This window comes from Pseudorasbora parva, chromosome 13 (assembly GCF_024679245.1).
Source record: "Pseudorasbora parva isolate DD20220531a chromosome 13, ASM2467924v1, whole genome shotgun sequence".
NCBI lineage: Eukaryota > Metazoa > Chordata > Actinopteri > Cypriniformes > Gobionidae > Pseudorasbora > Pseudorasbora parva.
In genome coordinates, this window is record NC_090184.1 from 32551511 (window position 1) to 32569161 (window position 17651).

A 17651-nucleotide genomic window follows, 5' to 3' on the forward strand; every position below is an offset into this window, starting at 1 on the left:
GTTACAGAACACAGACGTCAACGATCTTTCTGTCTGCGTAAGAGAAAGTGAACCTGACACAAGTGCCCAGATGGTTTCTTGTTTAAGTGGAAAAGAATTTGACGGGACTCGGGTAGAAATCGTATTAATTTAATGTTTCATTATTGTAGTATGATGCAGGGTGGGGCTGAAAGCCATTGGAGCGGAACGAGGCCGCTGGAGCGATTGCATGAGGCTTGCGCGACAAACGGCTCGAGAGCATTGGAGCTTTTGTTATGGAGATGACCATTTCCGCTTTGTATTGGATACATTTGAGTGTGTTGAAAGCTATAATGCTACTCTGTGCTTTCACTTGCACACTGACTGCTGTAAGCTATATTAGGCATGGTAAAAACATGGTACACGTAGTAAATTTAAACTGATAAGACTAACTGTGTTGAGCTATATAACAATGATTCGTTTTCTGTTGATGAATATATCCAAACAGTTGTTCATCTGTCTAATAAAACACGTAATAGATTAAGCATGTTTTCTATGGTTTCTACTGAAAGGTGCCACAAAGACTGTGTCCTGGATAATATAGCTTATTCCTCTGGATACAGCATTCTTGGAAACATTTGGTATAATGTAAGTACACAATTCAACCAAATATATAACATTGTTCTAGTTTTTTTTTTTTCTTACATATTTTGCCTTCCAAAGTTTCCAAAAAAACATTTTCACAGCAATGCTGTTAACTATTTTCGGTTCCCTAAAGAACCTTTTCTGTGATTAGTTTTTAAAAGAATAATTTATTTCTGTGTAGAAGTTTTTTTATAAACAACCTTTTGTGGAATGGAAAGTTTCCATAGATGCTAAGGTTCTTCATGGAATGCCAATAAAGAACCTTTATTTTTAAGAGTGTAACATACAATTCTTCATGCTTTTCTAATTTATTTGAAGGGGACAATTTATTAAAACATGATTTAAAAACTGTTAAACTGAGCTGAGGGGACTACTCTTATTGGTGGCTGAAATCATTATTAATTTAGCCAATATGTATTTGATCAGCACTTATGCAAGTACCTGAACATATTTAGACCTTCGCAAATAAAGGCTGTTCCAATACTGAGCCACTTGAATGGATAACACTGCTTTCAGACCCGAGATGGTGTAAATCTAAACACTTCCTCGTCGAAACCCCCTACTGTGGGTGATTTTTATACTTTCACAGGCTTTTTTGGGATGGCGTATCAAACCTCCGCAGCCTTCATGGGTAGATCTTGTTTACTCGAGACTCGCAGCAGAGAGCGGTCGGGCTCATGGGTGCGCACATACGCGCTCACTTTTCTCTCGCCTGTACACCTGGTGCTTTGTCCTGTGCCCCGTGCTGCTAAAGGCAGAGCTAAACACTGCCCCTCCTGACAACTTCAAACGAGGAGAGAGAGGGGAGGAGGAGTAGCCGGCTCTTTTGATCTTTCACTCTTCTGTTTTGTCTTCTCTCAATTTGTCTCCCTCATTTCTGAGTCACTGATTCTGGAGGTGTTTTTATATGGAATGGCTGCAAAACATAGTGTGCTGTGATGTATTTTTGTAGGCCAAAACGGAGGTTAGAATCACATGGGTCCATCACAAAGGGATTTCGCTTTTGGATTATTGCATAAGGTCTGTGACCAAAAAAAGTATAGTTTAAAAGAGTTTAAAAGTTTCCTAAATGTTTTGTTCATCATGAATATCTTCACAAATTAACACAACTTTTATGAATACATTTTTTATAAATTACAATCACCAAAAGTAAAACCTAAACGTTGGCTATGACTTTAATCTCCTGACAGCTCTAAAAAATGTTTTCCCTGAAAGTTTGAGTTTGAATAGTATGCAAGAGTGATTATATAAACTCAGAGAGCCTGAGAAAAGGACTAGTGAATAGATGAGTTCTTCTGTTCAGCATGGTGATGTTTAATTTTCCAGAAAACCTCTAGTCTAACTTTTTTGAAGTAAAAGGTTTAATAAAGTCACAGTGGGGAAACTACTGAGGAATTTTATTATGTAGAATAAAACATGAGTTTATGTTAACCACAGACATTATTTCATTTAACTAAAGGCCTGTTCAAAAAACCCATTGACTTTTAACAGTGATAGTTGATTCTGTTCAGGGGCCTTGAAGTTGAATCCTCTCAACTTCAGAGGGGACTCAGTTGACCAAGGAAACTCGTTCAGATTTGTTTACTCGTTCATTCTGGGATTTATACAGTAGGTGCAATAGTGGGTGGTGACAAGTGACTAATTGTTGTCTCAAGATGGACTTCAGTTATGTTTTTTTAATAAGGCATATTTATAAAATGTACTTGCATGCCATATTTGACCTAAATCCTGGCTTAATAAGCTCTGGCTGTAAAACCGGGCCTAAATGTAATAGTTATTATACAGTACTTTTAGGACCAAATATCATTAAGGCCTCATTGTAATAAAGATGGGAAATGTAGCAACTTTCTAATTGGTAGTTTTAAGTTGTTCTGTTCTTTCTGTTCTATAGCTTCTATAAAGTATAACGTATTTCATCCATCTATCCATTCTGCACACTACTTACAGAGATTTTCAGATTTTTGAAAGTCTTAAAAGTCGTCATACCCATCCGAAGAGTGCTAAAAGAATGAAGAAAACAGTACAATGCTGAGCCAAATAAACTTTTTTTTGAATGTACATGGCATATCAGTAACAACTTGGACATTTGCACCATATGGGATTCACAACGCATCACCTAAAAGACATGAGTTCACCCAGCTGCTGAGGTTCAGCAGTTCAAGTGAGAATGAACTCAAAATGTATTTTGTGTATAAATCCACAACATGTTATATTTAATAAGTTCAGATTAGATCATTCAAGAAACTTCTGCACCATTTCTGGCCACAGGACCTCTTGCGGTCTGGGCATATCCCACACCGGACTCAAACCCATGACCTGAAAAGTGCGCTATTCAGTTGAAGGCAGTACCCAGGCTGCCGAGGAGAGCTTCCAATGCAAGAATGAGCACAAAAAGCATTAGTTAATACTAACCAATTTTAGATAACTTGGCCACTTATGTAAATTGTTTAACCTATAGCCAAAATCCACTTTAGAAAGCAACTGAAAATGACAAACGCGTGCATGGAAAACTTCGGAGAGGTATCTCTCGGGAACGGTAGTGAATATCAAAAATATTTTCTCAGTCATTTTTGTACGGCTCAGTCCAAATCTGATCATATTTTGGACAAAATTAGACATAGTTTGTAGGAGTAGCGGGGAAAAAAACTGTTTTGCAATTACTTCAATGTGGCAGGCATGCAAAATGATGGAAAATGTTTTTAAAAGCTATGAACCTTATCTCTGGAACACAGGTGGCGCTGTGTTTAAACTTTTATGACTACATTAAGGACATGCTGTCAATGAACCCTACCATTTTGTCTATGTTAAGGTGTTTAAAATATCACAGTTTTTTGTCCAATCCTGGTAAAATTGGTATACACGGATTCAATCTGACCCAAGCAATCCGCAGATCATGATTTTGACAAAAATGTCAAAAGTTGTTTAGCAAAAATAGCCCTTTTTCTCATTTCATGACCCATAGGTGGTGCATTTACATTAAGCAGACAGAGTTTCGTTTTGATCAATCAAAGTTCGGTAGAGATATAACATCTAATCTAGCCTGACAAACCAGACCCACATCAAGATGTTTGATCTGGAAACTCACCATTGACAGGACTCAATCCGAGGGGCGGGATAAACGGCTGTCTTTCAAACTCCCTCTGCACGGCGTGCACGCATTGGATAGCGCTACAACCAACCAGAGCAACGAAGGTGAAGCAGAGCTCGTTGAGAGATTGAACATTCGCCGTATCCAGTCGGCAAACCTCAGAACACATCTTGCCTTCTTAAGAATGACTTCAGTGCCGTTCTTTGTTCTTTTCTCAGAGAAAAGCTTAACTCCAAGTCTTCCAGAGTCGCGGTCAAAGCTGATTCGAAAGATCGCCGTTCGACAGCTTCTGTGTTTACTAAAAGCTCGCAAGCACAACTCGGCCGTCTTTATGTTAAGCCCCGCCCACCGACTCTATACACGATGTGATTGGCCTGACCAGAGTTTGGTGTTTACAGCTCAGAAGTGTATTGAGAGTTGCTAGACGACACTCGCGGCAGATTAGATTTGCTGCCGCTAGGGTGCGTCTAGATTTCTAGGCTACATCTAATCAGCTTTTGGGTCAAAATCCTTAACCATTTTATCATACCTTTTGATTAAAAAGTTATATCAGAATTTACTGTAATTGTTGTGTGTTTTTTGTTTTATCTTTGTTTGTTTTTATCTAAAAAGTTATAACCGTTTGAAAAGAGAAGCTAAAGAGTTAGTCCTCGAGACCCCAAAGTTAGTCAGATTACTATTAATTACCACCAGTACAAGTGTGCCAAATTTCTTAATTTTTTAATGTACCATTCATAGGGCTGTCATAGACTCCCATTAGGGCGGAAGAGCTACAGCCCCTTCTAAATACAGATTTTAAAAAGCAGCTTTTGACATTTGTTCTGTCAGACATAAATGGGGTGAAACTTATTTTATATTTCACTGACTGTTTATAAGATATCACTTCTGTTTGGATCGACTCCCTAGCGGACATTTTCCACTTATGCTTGACAACTAGAAAGAGACAAATTACTTTTTGTCTTGAATTTTCATCTGTTTGTTTTATCCTTAAAAGCTTAACAGACTCCTTTAATTACATTTGTGCTGAAAGTGTGCTTGTGCTATATTTCTTTCTGTGTAAATGCCATTGCTTTGTTAATTCGTTTTATAATGCAGTGACATTCATACTTTAAGTGTGTCTAAATACTTTTTGGGGCTGCTGTGTGTGTCTTGTGTTGGTTTTGGCCTTGGCCTTGGTTCAATTTAAAGACACGTGTTCGTAACTAAAGAGGGAAAAAGATGAATATGTAACTCTGGCTTCGGAGTGTGATAGAAAGCATGTCTGGATCTGTTCAGGCTCAACTCGGATGTGTTTTCTTTTCCTGATGATCGGTAGTACGTAACCCAGCAGAGACTCTAATGGAGCTAATCATGTGTGCTGTCAGGCTCCTGAATGTGAATGTTGAATGTGTTCTTTCTCTCTCTCTCAGGTGAGATGGTGAGAGGGGGGAGGGAGTGAGGCCATGGGCTGCACCTCGGCTAAGCAGGTGTCGGCTGTGCCCACCGACGAAGAGGGCCGGGGCAAAGCCTACAGCAATGGAGATCTCTTCACTGGTCAGTCTTAAACACACACACACACACACACTCACTTAACTTTATGAGGGAAGTACAAATTCAATTACTGTGGAACAAATAGCCATTTAATCACTAATACAGTACCTACAAATAACAAAGGGAATTGCTTTGTCATGAGCAAGTATACCTAACATTTAAAGATATAGACTGGTAACCAAACTATTGTAGGTTTAAATCCTACAGTAGGCGAGGCATGAGCTATGACTGTTGTGGCTTTAAACCATGCACTTAAAGGGACAGTTCAATTTGTGTTATATGTTATATGTTAAATGTTATATGTCATCTTATACCAGATTTAAATATGCTTAATAATATGTCTAATTTTGAGAGGTCATTTGCTGTTCAGTAAGTGATTGAGGGGCTGTATTCACAAAGCATTTTATCTTACCACTAAGAATTTTCCTGAATAGCAAGAAAAGTTCTTAGGTAAGAGTTTCCTCTTAACCTGTTCAAAAGGCTGCTGAAACCAACTTTTATTAAGTAAAAGAGAGAAATCTTAAGTTTAGAGAGAGGATGGGGTTGACCTCGTTGCTATGGATGATGTCACAAAATGCTTACCACAGTGATTGGCTGATCGGGGAGGGGTCACTTTTAGGGATTTAATCATAGAAATATTGTATAGCAAGTTACCATGTTGCAATATTCAAATACAGATTTTAAAATGTAGTCTAAGTTTCACTAATTAAATAAGTATATTTTCAGCTAATTGTCAGCCTCTTACATGTCTGCATCTTGAGAGATTGTAGAATTCAAGTGACATTGTTTTATAAACAGTTCAGGAGGAGCCTGTTTAAATTATCTACTCAGCTTTAGATGAGGTGATGTGTGTACACACACACATTTATACTTGCAGCCGACTCACCTAGTTACCTTGACAATCCCTCCGCCACCCCGACGACTCACTCTCGGCTGGTTCCTATTCCCAACCGGGGATACGGGGGAGTACTCTTTGGACTAATTCCAACCTCCGTGCCTAATACACTTGTTTTATTCCATTTATGAAGAAAGGCTCAGCACCCAAGGCTCTATCACCTATTTCCTCAATAGTGAACAGTGCGTATTGCTGAGGCAGATTGCCGGCAACAGCCATTTTAGAATTTTTGTGGTTTGTTCTTAGTAACTTAGGGGTCCTCTAGACTACACCTAACTTTATACATATTTACAAGCTGTTTTTAGTGCTAAATTCTTTGTGAAGTACAAATTTAGGAGTTCTAAAATTAGAACTGACACAGTCATTATTTTTAAGCGTTTTCTCACTTTTAGCCTTAAGATGTTTTGTGAATACAGCCCAAGATGTTGATTCACTGAGTCAGCGAATGGTTCGTCAGACTGACTCAAACTGATAACTTGTGAGTAGAGTTGTCTTTTTGAACGATGCATTAAATGAATCCACTCACAGAGTCATTTTCTTGTGAATTGGGCTACACTACTCACGCTGTATGTTTTTGATTTATTAAAAAACTCTTAAAGGTCATTTGGCAGTAGTCGTTTTATTGCTTGCCAAACCTATGCTTGAAACATATTGTCTAGAAAAAATGATAAAGGGGAAGTAATTAAAAAATATGGGACCAAAAGAAATCATGTTGTTTTAGTGGCAAGTGGCATTGACATTTGCTGTTTTTTGTTTTTTTTTACCAATCATCCAAGACTCAAGATTAAACTTAGTAGAATGAACAGCCAGTTAAATGATTATGTCCAAGCTGTGAATAATGTTTTACAATGTTTTAAAGAGATGATTACATTCTGGGAATTCTTGGATGCATCCTTCTAGGCAGTCATACTGTGTTTGTCTATGTAAAGACTGTCAGCTACATCTGTGCCAACAGGCGTGTGTTTGAGGATAACATTATCAGCTGAAGTGAGTGACTCATGTGTTCGCTGAGGTGTGTGTGTGTTTGTGTGTGTGTGTGTGTGTGTGTGGGGGGGGGGGGGGTGTAAATATGTTTTAAAGAGTTTAGATGACAGCAGCGCTTAGTGTGTGACCTGTGAGAGAGTGACAGAGATTATAGCAGATTAAGAATTAGGGGCAAAACAGCAGAAAATCCTCACAGGAAACACTCAATGACCAGCCGTAGGAGGCTGCCACCTACCCACTTTCCCTCTCTTCTCTTGCTCTCTCTTTCCTTCTTCCTGCCATGTTCTTTTCTCTGTCTCTACGGATTCAGAGTGTGTGAGATTGAGGGAAATGGTCAAATGAGAACGAGGGAGAGGGTGAGTGACGTGGGATCGGACTCCCATTTTTTCCTCCCCTGACATTTATCCCTCCCTTTGCATATCTGTCGTTCTTCTCAAGGCCACACTTTCCTTGTTTCCTTCCTGTCTTTGCAATAGGCTGTCTCCTTTTCATTATTCTGCCTACTTTTCTGCTGCCTTCCCATTGCCTAAGCTATTTTACTTTATTCTCTCTACTTTTTAACCTCAGTCTCCCTTCCTCTTTCTCATACAATGTTTCTAGCCTATATTCTTTTTGCGGTGTGCAAAACGATGCAGTAAAGTACTTCCAAACTACTCATACTATTTTAACTGTGTATTATGTACATAACCATTCAGTAAGTGGTACATTTATTCAATAAGGATGCGTTCAATAAAAATAAATAAAAAAGACCTGTCTGTAACATAAGCACCTTTTATTTTGCATTATATATCCATATTTTGCAGTATGTATCTATCATGTTGTGTCAATTTAAATGTTGCTCACCATGGGACCCTAAAAGACGCTTTTTACCCCTCTATATACTTTGTTATATCACTGGCATGACGATAGTGCTCTCTTCATCTTGAATTCTGAACCAAAAGTAATATCAGCCACAGTTTTTATACCTTGACTTGTTACTTGATCAGACAAGATACTGTTTGAAACATTTGTTGTTGCATAATTTCTCGCATATTTAAATTAGTTGGCAATATACAAATGTATGCGGCACAATAAGCTAGTGTAAATCACTTGTATATTACTATAGTATTAATATTTTGAATTGGCTTATTATTTACAGTTTGAGTAGTACTTTTTAACTTCAAAAATTTAAGTTAGTTGCAGAGGTAATTAAGTATATTTAAGTATTTCCTCTTTTGTTTAAATTTAATTTCAGCTTTATTTCAATTAATGTAAATTCGATTTTTTTATAGTTTTAGTTAACAATAACAACACAAGCTAGTATTCCAGTTGATCATTAGTATTTGCTGCATTTAATGAAGAACTTATTGATTAATAATAATGTCCATATAAGAAGGCATGCATAGTGTCAATACGATATGGCCATTCTACATTCACCATGTTAAGGCTGTGACACACCAAGCTGGCATCAAAGAACTAGCAGTGATGAAAGCTGATTGTGTTGTTGTTCCCCACGGCGTCGGCTGTAAACACACTGTAAAGACTGCAGCGGACTGTTAACTAGCATGTGTGTTCTTCGCCTGCGTGTACGGAGATAATTGTGTATATCAGCAGAAGGGAGGTGATGGAGGAAATTTCCCACTGGTTAATCAACGTGACAATACCAGTATCGCCAATAGTGGTTTAATTCTAAACCGAAAGTAAAATGTGCATGTGACCAGTGGACACGCACCGTGAATGACAGTGCGGCCGTGCACATTTTACTTTCAGTTTAGATGGTGGGTTCATTAGACTATTATTCTTAAAGGGGGGGTGAAATGCTGTTTCATGCATACTGATCTTTTTACACTGTTAAAGACTTGGAATCCCATACTAAACATAGACAAAGTTTCAAAAGTTAAGGTGGACGTTTGATGGGAGTATTTCTTTGTCAAAAATACTACTTCCGGTTAGTCATAAGTTTCGGCAAGTTTTTTGAGATCATGCGTCCCCTTTGACGTTAGTGGGGGCGGAATTTCCTTGTATGGGCCTTACGGACAATTCTACCGGAAGCGCGTGAGAGAGAGAGAGAGAGGGAGAGAGAGAGCAACAGCCTACGCCCATCAAAGCCCTGGCTTGTAGGATGCTAAACAGGTGATATAACCAGTAGCTACTGACTTACCCACTGATAGGCCGGCGGTCGATCTGTATTAGCACTTTCCTCACGCGACGGGCGAATCACTTTCCTCACAGAGCGACTCACTTTCCTCACGCGGCAGGCGAATCACTTTCCTCACTGAGCGAATCACTTTCCTCACAGAGCGACTCACTTTCCTCACGCGGCGGGCGAATCACTTTCCTCACTGAGCGAATCACTTTCCTCACAGAGCGAATCACTTTCCTCACGCGGCGGGCGAATCACTTTCCTCACTGAGCGAATCACTTTCCTCACAGAGCGAATCACTTTCCTCACGCGACGGGCGAATCACTTTCCTCACAGAGCGACTCACTTTCCTCACGCGGCGGGCGAATCACTTTCCTCACTGAGCGAATCACTTTCCTCACAGAGCGAATCACTTTCCTCACGCGGCGGGCGAATCACTTTCCTCACGCGGCGGGCGAATCACTTTCCTCACTGAGCGAATCACTTTCCTCACAGAGCGAATCACTTTCCTCACGCGGCGGGCGAATCACTTTCCTCACAGAGCGAATCACTTTCCTCACTGCAGCGCGCTGCTGCACACGTCATTATTTAGCTCCGCTCACATGACACGCCCCCACCCGCTCGGCTTTTTTCGGAAAGACTCGGAACAGCGCATCTTTCTTATATAATTATAAAAAAAATAAAGACTTTTCGGAGATATGCAGGATGCAATGCTACTCTATAGGTACTCAAGATTGACATGACACTGACTGAAACTGAGTGTTTCACCCCCCCTTTAATGAAAAACATAACAACAAAACAGTATAATGACAAACTCAACTCAAAAATGGGCGCTTTTACATTTCGCTGACTGAAATCTGACTCCTGCTGCTGATCTGTGCTGTGACTCGTTCAGCTCTTGCTTTATTAAGCAGACACATTCAGTTTTTGTAGTTTCTATTCTCTAACTGAACTAAATTATTTTATTACTATAAAAGAACATCAAAACTATGATTCGAATAGTCCTCTGTATGTGCTATCTATCCTAGTGCACTGACTTGTTAGTTGAACTGAACAGCCAATCAAAGCAATCTCGCTCACCAACAGCCCAGAAGGCAGTTCAGCATGCTGAATCGGGCGAGCTCCTGCCAACGTGTGGAACCCACTGCAAAAACTAACCCAACAGATGCTCACCAACTGCATGACGTTGGCTGGCGGCTTGGTGCGTCACTGCCCTTAGCTCAGTCATTTGGCTTCTACGATATCAGCCTTATTGCAGTTCTTCACTATTAACAAATTATAATTACTACGGTCTCATGACCTTATACTAGGATAGAGTCGTCATTTACATACACTTTTGACGTAATGTTTCACATCATGTATCTTTGGGAAATAGCTGTCATATTCATATTGGTTCTGTTTCTCACAGTTCTGCATTTCCTCTTGTGAGATTTTGTGGATGTGACAGTTTATACTGTATCTTCTGGTTCTCGTTCGCTCTGCGTGTGAGATCTGTAGGCTCATGTGGCATGTTAATCTGAAAGAACTGTAACGCACAACAGCAGATTGATAAGTATTATATTCAACAGCGCGAACAGAGCAGTGACCTGGTTACAGTGGATTATTGCTAACTCCCCCCTTCTTCTTGCTATCTCTGTCTATCTTTCTGTCTCTCACTCGCTCTTTTTCTCTCTTTCTACTGCCAACCCAATGTCCTTCTTTCCACTGCCCTTCCCAGCTGTCAGTCAAACGGCTCTATCAATAGAACAGAGGGAGACGGCTTTCGCTTCTCTCCATTTCTCTCTCTCAGCTCTCACCCTGACTTGATTAGTGCCAACAGACTGTTTACTAGTCAAACTGTGTCAGTGTTCAGGCAGCGAGAGTGCGCGCGCATTCGTGTGTCCTCATCTGTGATTCAGTGCTTAGTCAATCCCAGCAACACACACGATCTCCGGCACGCACAATGACAGGAAAGGCCGAGCTGCCCTAAAACAAACAAGAAGGGCAACAGGCGGAGAATATGCTGTCTGGTTACATGTGAGCTGTTGAGATTGGTGTGTGCGTGTTTGCAGTCAGTCTATAACGGGGCGTTCACACTGATGCTGATTTGCACCGACAAATTTACCAGAAGGCATTTGATTTTCAATGAGAGCTGGCCATGTATGACATAAGCGACAGTTCAACCGTTCGCGACGTAATGTAGGCGTGTTCAGTGTTGCGAGAAAAGTAGTACTTTTACATTTAGAGCTGGGCATCAGGTTAATGGAGCAGAGTTTGGGGGATCACAGTCACCGAGGTGGCCAGGCCAGGCCCCCTCGAGGCACAGATGCTGCTTAAAGGTGCCCTAGAATGATTTGAAACAATATGTTAAATTGTTCTCTGATATCTACATAGAGGGTATGTGGCTTATTTAAGGGCAAAAATTGTCCAGATACAGTTTTACAGGTCCATTTACAACCCTAGAAATTGTCCCTAGGATGTAATGCTCTGTTTTTGCCTTATTTGGAAGGGTCATGAATATTAATGCTGAGCTCTGCTCTGATTGGCTTATTTCAGCAGCTCACAGCAGTTCAGTGAAGCGGCGTTCTGACCGCTCTGACACATAGACCGTAAAAAAATATGGACGACTCGACATCATCCGTTTCCGCTTGCCATATTTGAAGCTTTCAGGCAGCCTTGCACGGCGCGGACATCTTGGGACCGAGTCTGCGCAGTAGCGATTTCGGGACCGGAGTTGCGCAGTAGAGCGCAGGAAGTAGAGCAGGAAGTACAGTCGCGATATCAAAAGCCCGCCCACACACTCGCAGATGCAGAACAATTAATTATGTTGGTGTGAAATAAACAGTTATGGAAATGTAGAAATTAAAGCTAAAGCTCTAATCTGCTCCCAAAAATTTCGAAAAAAGTCCGTTAGTGCCTCAGTGACAACTTCACTCAGAGAAGCCGTCAGTCTCAGCTGTCAATCATGACGTCACACCCCCGTTTTTATAGCATCAAATAACTAACTCAAACTAAACTTATTTTTAAAACGAACACCTGAAATGAAATCATCGTGATGATAACTGCCTTCAGTGACATATACTAACTTTGGGGAAACATTTTTGAAGTGTAATTTTATTATTTAGTTTGCCTCGTGTCCATTAGAAATCACAGAGGGGCGGCTATACTGGGACCGGTCACCGGGGGGCGATCGAGGCGCGAAAGCTTCAGTAAATGAGAGGGAGACTGCAGGCTTGCTCTGACAGAACACAGACCGGCTAAATGAAACTTTAAGCGAAACATCTCAAATGGAGATTGATAAAATGCAGCTTACTTGTTTATTGGTGTTTTCAGATCATCTGTGCACGAGAAAGAGCTCGCGTTCGTGCGGTTGCCAGATTTCAGTAATTAAATCCCCCAAACAGAGCTTTTCTGTAAAAAGAAACCTGTATACTCTCCGGTTTTTACCTAACCATGTCCAATCTGGCAACCATATGCACGCGAGCTCTCTCTCGCGCACGGACGATGTGAAAACACCAATAAACAACAAAGCTGCATTTTATCAATCTCCATTGATTATCGTTTTAACTTATATGGTGGAAAAGGTGACGTCTGCTAGAAGGATCGCGTGAACGATCTAGTAAGCAAAGTATTTTGTAATACAAAATAATATTGTCATTAGACACACTATTTAGTTTTGTATGGTAACCTTACTTGGAGTTTCTTATTGTTACTGTACTATCTATATACTATCTATATATTTATATGTACTGTACTATCTTGCGTCTAGCATCTAGACAATGCTGTCTCTCTAAGAAACTTTCAGTTTAATCAGAAATTGTTTAAACAGCTAGTCAATAAGTGGATAAATTACTTACTGCTTGCAGAAATATAGTTGCCCCTTTCTTCAGTTTAAGACGCTGAGTGAAGCTTGCTTGAAATGGGCCGAACAAACGAACGATTTGTTGTGGTATCCGATTATAATAAACCTCAACCATGTCATGAGAGCCGATATCTTCGAGTGTTTACCATCAGTAGATTCGGCTTGTTTGGACAGATGCAAATGTTGAGGGCGTGCATATTAATGATCCCCAACGCTTACATCATGGTGGGGTTTATGTTGAGAAGCACTTTTTTCAGTTGAGTGTTTGATTGCCGAGATTTACATAAGAAGGAGGAGGCAATGGTGTTTGAGACTCACAGTATGTGATGTCCATGTACTGAACTCTTATTATTTCACCATGGCAAGGTTAATTCAATTTTTCATTCTAGGGCACCTTTAACAATAACAACTCTCTAGCCCCTGTATTTTTGTTTTCGTTTGCACCACATGAGGACAATGCAATAGAGAGCTGTTTCTTGCGATTATTTCATGGTACACAGTCTTCTTATTTGATACTCGATAGATTAGTTGTGAAAAATCACATTCACAAATACTCACAGCAGAGTAAAAGATCCATCTTTATATGTTAACAATATATATCAGGATCAGTGTTAAAGGGGTGATGAATTGAGAAATCAACTTTCCTTTGGTCTATAAAAGGTCATGGTAATAGAATATCCTGTATGTTTCGGAGCTGAAAAGTTCCTTGTTCGTAAAAGAAAAGCTTTTATAGACACCAGGCCCAGAAAATGAGAGCTCTCAAATCAATGACGTGTTAGAACGGGGAAACACCGCCTCTACAGATAAATGTGTACGCCGGCTTCTGTAGCCCCGGCCATCGGCTTGAGGAGCTAAACGAGCAATAAACATGACGAAGATAGCAAGATAATCGTTTGTAAACAAGACACACTGTCGGCCACTGGTCGCTTGGTCGTCACTTAAAAATGCTTTAAACCTTTTTTTAAAATTAACTTAACAAATAAACGAAACAAATATAACTAGTTTGACATTAAAAACAAAACTGAAGTATTTTAATGGCTACAATAATGTAAAAAAAAAAAAAAAAAAAAAAAAACAAGGTCTCCAGTCGGACTCTGGCCGAGATTTGTGATAAGCTGTCAGACAAAACCACACTACGAAAAGCATTAAACAAGGCTTCAGATGGCACTGATGCCCGGGTAATACAGAGACTTCTCTGGAAACGACGTTCATTTGCTTTCCTACTCCAGTCAGGAGCTTGTACTACTATTCTGTATATAACCGCATAGCTTATTTTGCATGAAACTTCGTCACCCTTTCTGTCGAAATGGTCCCAATGTATGCTTCTTTCCCATTGCTTCATTTTGCGAAGTCTGTGTCAGCACGTGTGGTTTGTTGCATGTGTCGAAGCGCCCCGTGAGTAAAAAAAAAAACCCACCTTTAAACTGTTTAACTGATAGTGTTAATCGGTCTAAATTCTTACTATCGGTTAACGGTTAAATGGTCAATATGAGCATCCCTATTACAAATCGTGTTGATTATGTGTACGTGTCTAACAGAACATACCATAGCACGCTGTCACAGGCTGGAGAATCCCTTATTTGTTGGTTCATTACGATTCGGGTCAGAATGGATCAGATCGGACATGTAATGTTATGGGCCAGAGTGCTTGCAAAGCCCAACGTCCCAGGGCTATGTGTTTTTCAGACAGGGTACCAAAACGTAAGCACGTTGGCAGGCCGGTGAATTTTTAATAGTGAAATAACTAATTTCTTGATCTGTTTTTCAGTCTCTTGACTTGATATTTGAAGAGCGCACGTGTGCGGTTCATATCCAGCGATCGGGTGCCGGGCCAAGTAATAAAAAAATTAATTAATCACGGATGGATGACAGATAAATCATTGTGTTTTTTTGATAGATATGTTTTGAGAGCCCTGTCAGAGAATTATTCCGGTTGCCGCTTTCAAAACAATCCCTCCCGTGAACTGACCAGGGGAGTTAAATTAAATATGAAATCTTATCCAATCCTAGCCATGGGCATTCTGGAGAGAGCCTCAAAACCAGTGTAGAAAATAACCTATTACTTATTAGTAATGATGATAAAAATAAAATTAAAAAAAACATGTAAATGTTATAAGTTGACCTCAGACAACAGTTAAATAAAAAAGAAAAAAGAAAAGCCATTTCATGACACCAATTTCGACAGATACTTTTATCCAGTGTGACTGACATTTAAGGTTTACATTTGCCTTCATGTTTTTTCTAGAACTCAAGCGCATGACATTGAGGTTTCTAACTCTTGTTCTACCAACTGAGCTTCAAGAAATTTCAGCAGTGATTTCTTTCTGCCCACAAAAAAAAAAAAAATGCATGGATTACTGTCAAATATTGTGAGAAGTGCCAAGCTTTCATGCTTTGATGTGATGTGCATTATGCTTTTAAGCAATGTTACTATAGCTTTCCCCTCTTGTTTTTTGTCTACAGACAAAAAAAAAATGATAATTGCAACAATTGTGATTTGGATTTTCAGACACTGAGTAGTTATGAAAGTTAACAATAACAGGCTACCCAGCAGTAGGAATCTCCAATATGGCCCAATAATAACAAAGAAACTTGAACTTCAATGATAAAAACACTGCTTGAAGTGTGTGTGTGTGTGTGTGTGTGTGTGTGTGTGTGTGTGTGTGTGTGTGTGTGTGTGTGCGTGCGTGCGTGCGTGCGTGCGTGCGTGCGTGCGTGCGTGCGTGCGTGCGTGCGTGCGTGCGTGCGTGCGTGCGTGCGTGCGTGCGTGCGTGCGTGCGTGCGTGCGTGCGTGCGTGCGTGCGTGCGTGCGTGTGTGTGGCCATGTTTTTGTGACATATGCGGATGTGTATAATGACATGGGTATTACAAGGAGAGGGTGTAATATGAAGACATTGGCCATGTCCTCACTTCAAAATGCTTATAAATCATACAGTATGAGTTTTTTTGTGAAAGTAAAAAAATGCAGAATGTTTCCTGTGATGGGTAGGTTTAGGGGTAGGGGCAGTGTAGGGGGATAGAAAATACGGTTTGTACGGTATAAAGACCATTACGCCTATGGAATGTCCCCATATGTCACAAAAACAAACGTGTGTGTACATTACATGCAGCTTACTTTCAGGCTGCGGTAAATACTTTTCACACAGCAGTTTTTCAAAGTCACCAACTGACTGTCTTCACAAAGCAACTGTTTAGCTAATGTTTTTAACAGCAACGGTGTACAGTAGCGCAACAGATCATTTCTGTGACACTGTCTTCTGAGGTTTAGACTTTAGATGTTTAACGACGGATCTTTAACCAAAGGCGCAGCATCGGCCGTGTCTAAAAGGTAGTGCAACGCGTGTCTCTCGTTTTGTTTGATTTTGTAACTCCTCTCTGTTCTGCCATAACGATAGTGAGTTCTCTTCCACCTACTATCAAAGAGAGCGTAAGATTGACAAACTCCCCTCCCTTGCAGTGGACTCACTGTCTTAACAGACACCCACTTATAGAATAGCTTCAGGGCAAAGCTTCTCCACACTGATTCTAAAAGTAAAGCAGCCCACTCATGTTCCTCAGACACGCCACTCACAGCACTGAACACATCTGAAATTAGGCCAGAAGGTAAATGTGAGAGGAAGACAAGGTTGTGTAGCTGTCGTGTCGTCTGATTTGTTTCGTGTTAGCCGAACGAGTAGATAGACAGCTAAATTACCTGGTCGTCAGAAGGCATCTTGTCACAAACGCAGAAAAAAAAAAAAACATACAAGAGGAGGCCTAGTGATTAGTGTGCATTTTCAGATTTTTCAAGCTTTTTGAAAGAACAGTGTGTGTGTATATGTGAGAAGTTAAAGGGTTACTTCAGCGATTAGCATATGGCTTTCTATCAGTATAAACCCTGGAGTATATTCAAATGATCGTGCAAAAGGTGGTCTGGGCTGATGAATCGCGTTTTCTTTTACATCACATGGGTGGCCAGGTGCGTGTGCGTCGCTTACCTGGGGGGTACCTGGGTCCTGCCATCCATGTGAATGTTACTTTGACACACCACCTACCTAAGCATTGTTGCAGACCATGTACACTCTTTCATGAAAACTGTATTCCCTGGTGCCTGTTGCCTCTTTCGGTAGGATAATGTGCCCTGCCACAAGGCAGAAATGGTTCAGGAAACACAACAACAGAGGAGCACAACAACGAGTTTGAGGTGTTGACTTAGCCTCCAAATTCCCCAGATCTCAATCCAATCGAGCATCTGTGGGGTGTGCTGAACAAACAAGTCCGATCCATGGAGGCGCCACCTTGCAATTTACAGGACTTAAAGGATAACCTTCTAACATCTGGGTGCCAGATACCACAGCACACCTTCAGGGGTCTAATGAAGTCCTTGCCATGACAGATCAGCAAAAGGGGGCATAAAAAACATGCATAAAAAAATGTTTTTTAAAAGTCTCCAAAAAAATATTTAGCAAAAATACAGTAAATGAGTAATATTGTGAAATATTATATTAACATATTAAAATAATTGTTTTCTATGTAAATATATTTTAAAATGTCATTTATTCATGTGATGGCAAATGACAACAAGACAATTTTTATGTATATATATATA

General features: G+C 40.2%; 1 protein-coding gene across 2 annotated transcripts in view; it reads left to right on the forward strand.

The window, feature by feature from the left end:
- The window catches only part of zgc:92140 (uncharacterized protein LOC447854 homolog), a 39916-nt gene that overhangs the window by 10431 nt on the left and 11834 nt on the right, over positions 1 to 17651 (forward strand). For both annotated transcript variants that reach the window (XM_067413990.1, XM_067413991.1), the window contains exon 2: positions 5101 to 5224. In XM_067413990.1, the coding sequence (XP_067270091.1) occupies positions 5134 to 5224 (91 nt within the window). In that variant the 5' untranslated portion in view covers positions 5101 to 5133. The remainder of the gene's footprint in view (positions 1 to 5100; positions 5225 to 17651) is intronic.